The sequence below is a fragment of the Caretta caretta genome, chromosome 7, assembly GCF_965140235.1.
Source record: "Caretta caretta isolate rCarCar2 chromosome 7, rCarCar1.hap1, whole genome shotgun sequence".
Taxonomy (NCBI): domain Eukaryota; kingdom Metazoa; phylum Chordata; order Testudines; family Cheloniidae; genus Caretta; species Caretta caretta.
This window is the reverse complement of record NC_134212.1, coordinates 7,134,555-7,140,554: the sequence shown is the minus strand read 5'-3', so window position 1 is coordinate 7,140,554 and position 6,000 is coordinate 7,134,555. Positions and strand designations below refer to the sequence as shown.

The following is a 6,000-nucleotide window of genomic DNA, read 5'->3' as shown; positions in this document are numbered from 1 at the left end:
GCTGAAGCCAAAGCCCGAGGGCTTCAGCCCTGGGCTGCGGGGCTCAGGCTTCGGCTTCAGCTCTGGGCAGTGGGGCTCAGGTTACAGGCCCCCTGCCTGGAGCTGAAGCCCTTGGGGTTTGGCTTTGCCCCCTCCGTCCACAGGGTGGTGGGGCTCAGGCTTTGATCTCCCCCTTCTGGGGTTGTGTAGTAATTTTTGTTGTCCGAAGGGGGTCGTGATGCAATGAAGTTTGAGAACTGCTGCAAATCAGTGTGTGTGTGTGCTTCACGCCTGCATTTCTTGGACGTCTTTCCCCTGTCCCTTTCCACCCAACACACAGGCAGCATCTCTCTCTAGCTCCCTCCCTCCCCCCCCCCCCACAACAGTAATTTGTTCCCCAGCACCCAGGACCAGCAACGTGGACAGGATGTTTTCCTTCCCTCCACCTCACCCCGGAAAAAGTATCAGGCAGCTTTTTCTCCCCATCCCCCTTTCCCTGTGTTTCTTCCTCACCCTCTGCTCCCCCATCCCAGCTCATCCCCATCCCCCACCGCCCGGAGCCGTTCCTTGACCCGCTCCCTCAGCCCCCAGTCCAGCTCCTTTCACCTCCTTGCACCCCATCTTGGCTCCTTCCCCTCTATCGCAGCTTTTCACCATCCCCATCCTCCATCCCTCAGGGCAGCTCCTTGCCCCCTGCTCCCCCTGCAACGCTGGTCCTCTTCCCCCTGCACCCCCACTCCTTGCCCTCCTTTGTTCCCCCATCCCCCCCTCCAAGCCTGGTCCTGATCCCCCTGCACTCAACCCAGCTCCTTGACCTTTGCTCCCCCATCCTTCCTACTACCCCAACCCCTACTCCCCCATTCCCCCCTGCAACCCTGGTCCTCTCCCCTCTGCACTCCTGCTCCCAACCCAGCTCCTTGTCCTTTGCTTCCCCCATCCCCCCCTACTCCCCCAATCCCCTCTGCAACTCTGGTCCTTTTCCCTCTGCACCCCCACTCCTTGCCCTTTGCTCCCCCATCCCCCCTCCAACCCTGGTTCTCTCCCCCCTGCACCCCAGATCCCAACCCAGCTCCTTGCCCGCCCCCAGCTCCCCCTTTTCCCCCCTCCACCCTACAACTCTGGTCCTCTCCCCCTGCACTCCTGCTCCCAACCCAGCTCCTTGCCCTTTGCTTCCCCCCTACTCCCCCAACCTAGCTCCCTCCACCCCGCAACTCTGCTCCCCGGCACCCTATTCCCCAACCCAGCTCCTCCTTCCCCATTCAGCTCCCCCCCGCCCTTGCACCCCGGTCCGTCCCGCCCCAGCCTGGCGGGCAGGCGCGCGCGCGCTCCGCGAGCCGGGGCAGCCGCCTGGGCGCTCCCGGCCCGGGAGAGGAGGGGGGAGGAGGAGCGTGCTTAGGGCGCCTGCGCCGGCGGCTCCTCGGGCTCCCGGCTGGAACGGGACGGGCTGAAATGTAACCAAACAAGCGGCGTCTTTGTAGCGGCTTAAAGGGGCCGCGGCCGCTTCCTGCCGAGCGGGCTCCGCGCAGCCCGGGGGGGGAGCTGCCGGGCGCTGTCCGGACGGGCGGACCGGACCGGACCGGAGCGGAGCCAAGGGGGAGCCGGAGCCGGAGCCGGAGCATGGCTTGAGCGGCTGGGGAAAGTTGTGCGCCAAGCCAGGCTCGCCCCGCCGGGCCACCTGTTTTGCATCCGCTTGGTTGGCGGGGCGAGGGGAGCCGGAGCCACCATGTCCAAAGTGATCCAGAAGAAGAACCACTGGAGCAGCCGGGTGCACCAGTGCGCGGCCAGCCGGGCGGCCGGCGGCCGGCCGGGGCTGCCCCTGCTCGGGGGCGCGGAGCACGGGCAGTTCCCCTACGTGGGGGCGGCGGAGGAGGGCGGCCCGCCGGTGCTGGCCGGGGGCGAAGACGGGGGGCTCAGCCCCGGGGAGCTGCTGCTGGAGGTGCAGGGGGTCCGCGTGTCCGGCTTGCCCCGCTACGACGTGCTGGAAGTGATCCGGAGCTGCCAGGAGCCCATCGCGGTCAAAGCCGTGAGACAAGGTAAGGGGGGGGGGGCGGCAGGGGAGAGCCGGGGGGGCACTTGGGGTGCAAGGCAACCACCCCACACCGCACCAGCCCCCGGTGTCATTGCTCTGGCTGGGCCACTAACTCCCCCTGCCTCTCCTCCTTCCCCTGGGTTTGCTGGGGTGTGTGTGTGTGTGTGTGAAGTTTTTCCAAGCGGGACCTAACTTCTGGGCTTTCCACCTGCCGGCTGAGCGGCCCCTCTCCCGGCCGGCTCCGGGCGCGCAGTGGCCGGGGGGGGCAGCGTGCGGACCGGAGGGGAGGCTGGGTCCAGCATGGGCGGGGGCACGGCCTCAACGCCGCCGGGGAAGCGTTGGGCTCTCTCCGCCTTCGCGAGCGCAGATCCGCACCCCCCGGGTTAACCTGGCATAGAGTCCGGGTGGGGCCAGTGGCAAACCCTGGGTCTCTCCCTCTGCCAGGCTTGCTGAGTGGCAAAACGCGGACTTCGGAGGGTGATGAAATGTTTGCACCGGAGTTGTGCTTCTTCCCAACCCCATCATCAGAACATGCAACCAAGGTGACCAGCCCCTCTCTCTCCCTTCTTGGGGCAGTGTTTGATCACAGAGATCAAATGGAAAACGCCAGGCAGGGGCAGCTCATTGGTGTGGTTAAATGGTTGGCATACAAATGGTTCATTTTTATCTGTCATCAAGGGTCAGAACATGACCTTTGGAACACCTTGCTCTCTTCGAGGCAAAGCCTGTAATTGGGCGTCATTTAGGTTTCCCTGTGCATTCAGAGCCCTGCTTTCATGGGGAAATAAATCTTTTAAGTTTTACTGCCTTCAAGTCTGGCCTGCCTTGAGCACAATGAGCAATTCCCTTAAGACATTCTTTAAAGTGTCCTGAAACCTCTAGCTACAGGCAGTTCTGGAGGCTTAGCCTTTTGTGGAGTGAAATGCTTGGATCTGCTAGCTAATTCTATTAGGGAACAAAACAAATATTTCATTTCACTGGACCCGGAGGAATTTCCTGACAGATTTACTCCTGCAGCAGGGATGCATCCCATAGACTTGTAGCATTTGGTTGCCCTGCTGGATAGACTTGTTAGAGTCTTGCTAGAAACATGTGATTGGCAGCTGCCTTCCTTAGCTTGTCAAAGGGTTGGCATGGAGTGCCCACGAGGAAGGGAAAAGATGTAACTATCCTCCCCCTTGGAATGGTTAGTTTGGCCTTGCCTTCACTCTTAGCAGTAGGTCATTTCTGCATCACTTTGAGCCATGCGGAAGGGAGGTGAAGGGATTGTATGAGATATAGCTCTCAAATGAGGCAATGGAAGACAAAAGCAAGAGTCTTCCCATGTGCAAAGGCCGCTTCACATTTAACAGGTCAGCACAGCAGGCCTAGATAATAGGATTGTAGTTTCCAGTGTGGGACTTGTTGCAGCAGCTGTTAAGGTTATTTGTATACCCAGGATTTTGAAATAAACAAGATTCTGTTGGAACACCTGTAGGTTTGCATGGTGGCCTAGCACACCAGAGTCATCTATAAATGGAGGCAGGAAGGGAAGTTCTGTTAGGATAATTCAGTAGACTCTTTAGGGGAAAGTTTATTACTGCACAAACATGTACACATCCCAAAGTGGAGGGATTTGCTGTGTTTGGCAAATGCAGCGATGTTTTGTGTAGTTGATGTGCAGGCAACAACCTATTTACTTGACCCAAAAGAGAATTAATCTTGTTTTTGTTGTTTGGCTGATGCCCTTCTTGTAAATCAGCAGAGCTCTCCTCTGAACTTCTGTCTGCTTAGCCCTATTAAAAGCTAGTTTTGTAGGATCTATGCACTTGTTCTATGGACATTATTCACACTTCCATTGTCAGAGGAAATTATAGGAAGGGTACTGTCTGTTCCATGTGGTACGTTTATGTAATAATGTGTAATCTTGAGTTGTCACTGTAATAAACGTCTGCTTCCTTTTAAAAATGGCATGTCAGTTCAAAATTGCCCCACATGTTACATAAAGAAATATCAGAGCAAGATAACTTATAAAACCTAAAATCAATAGAAATGTCCCCCTTCCCTCCCCACCCCCCCCATTTTTTTTCCCAACTGTAGTGGGAGCAATTGTTTTCTTTCTCCTGCTGTATTTGTAACACACAGACCTAGGCACTGAAAACATGGAAGTGAAATTGACTATGAACAATGTGAAACTGATTTTCATTTTCCTGGCTGAGTGAAATGCACAGAATAAATAAACATAAAGAAATGTAAATGTGATTTTAAGATTTTACATAAGAACTACTTGTTTTGATAATCACAATAATAAGTTGTGCAGAATTATGGGTTTTAAGCATTATTTTTTACCAAATTTTATTTATTTAAATTTTCACAGTTGCAAGAAAATATGGGGGAGTGTCAGGCAATGGGGCGGAGGGGAATTAGACAATAGTTAATGACTGTAGACACTGAGATGCAAAAAGTTTAAAACACAAATTATCAACATCACATGTCAAAATACACAAAGTAAATATCCCTACATCAAACTCCAGTAACTGAGATGCAAAAAGTTTAAAACACAAATTATCAACATCACATGTCAAAATACACAAAGTAAATATCCCTACATCAAACTCCAGTAACTTCTCAAGCAGCATTTTTCTTTCTATGCCTTTCTGTAAATGTCTGTTATTGATGGAAATAAAATGTCATTGGTTTGTGTCTGTATGGTGAAATGGATGTTTACCAACCTTTACTGATAAAAATCTACTCCTTCCAAGCCTATTTAAAATGCATGATTTCTATGTCAGTTTCCAGTAGCAGTTTCCCTTTTAATGTAATTTTAAGTGATCATATTCAGCAAGAGTTGCATGTTACTAAAACATGCTGCAAAATAAAGTGTTAAGTGAAGGAGTGTAAACACGTTTTAACTGTCTGATTCCATTTCCCCTCCCTCCTCCCGAGTCCTTAGTGCCTGCTGAACTGATGCTGAAGTTTTGTGACAAACTTAAACTGGAAACTTACATACTTTATTGGCTTGTCTGCTTTGTAGGACATTTACAAGGCTGGAAAAACAGGAAGTTTACTATAAATAAGTCAGTCATCTGCAGGCTTGAACAGAGAAAATAACTGATTTGATCTTGCAGTTAAAACAAACACACAAACAAAAAACAACTGTGAAATCAAGGTTTTATAGGTTAAACACACTCTTCATCATTAAAACCAAGCTTTATAGGATAACAATTCAAAATGCAAATGCTTGCTTTCTTTAATTATATTTCTTTTCTGTAGTGAGTATTCAGTTTGAATGGGCACTTGGATACTATGGTGATTGGTGGGGCACATGAGAATACAGCTAATTGGAGTAACTGTTTATAAGGGTTAATAGAAGTAACTGTTCATATGGGATTTATGTGTGCTTTAATTTCCCTTGTCCTTTTAATGTGGAATAAGTGAACAGCTTTACCCCATAGGTGCTTTTTTTTTTTGTATTACTTGTTAAAAGCATAATTTTATAATCTTTTGCTTTGGGAGAAAAAGGGCCCCTAAAACTTGACTTAATACCTTTCAGTGCTGTCAGAGTTAGGCCAGTAAAGGTAAAAGTGAAAAATCAAAACAATGGAAAATGAGGTGTAGTGTTTTTAAAACTGACCACTTTTCCTTCCTGTTGTTGTTTCAGTTTCAAACAAATTGATGATCAGTTCTACTTGAATTAATAAATATAGTTGTATCGATCACTTAATTTCATCTAAGTAAAGAGTGCAAACCTGATGCTACTTCTCCGGAAGAAGAGCTCTGGGTGAGCTCGAAAGATTATCTCTGTTACCAACAGAAGTTGATCCAATAAAAGATATTACCTCACCCACCTTTTCGCTCCTTCTCCCAGGGCCGGCTCTAGGCACCAGCAAAACAAGCAGGTGCTTGGGGTGGCACATTTCTAGGGGTGGCATTCCAGCGCAGGCCATGCCGCCCCTAGAAATGTTCCCCCGCCGCCCCAGCTCACCTCTGCTCCACCTCCGCCCGCTCCCCTG

The 6,000-nt window shown here is 51.1% G+C and overlaps 1 protein-coding gene across 28 annotated transcripts in view; it reads left to right on the top strand.

Annotated features, from left to right (window-relative positions):
• The first annotated feature begins 1,411 nt into the window (after nt 1–1,411).
• MAGI1 (membrane associated guanylate kinase, WW and PDZ domain containing 1) overlaps nt 1,412–6,000 on the top strand; it is a 486,586-nt gene continuing 481,997 nt past the window's right edge. For 18 of the 28 annotated variants that reach the window (XM_048856818.2, XM_048856831.2, XM_048856829.2 and 15 more), the window contains exon 1: nt 1,416–2,012. In XM_048856818.2, coding sequence (XP_048712775.2) covers nt 1,703–2,012 — 310 coding nt within the window. In that variant the 5' untranslated portion in view covers nt 1,416–1,702. Of the gene's footprint in view, nt 2,013–6,000 lie in introns of all 28 variants that reach the window. The other 10 variants (XM_048856838.2, XM_048856836.2, XM_048856835.2 and 7 more) reach the window with 3 other exon arrangements.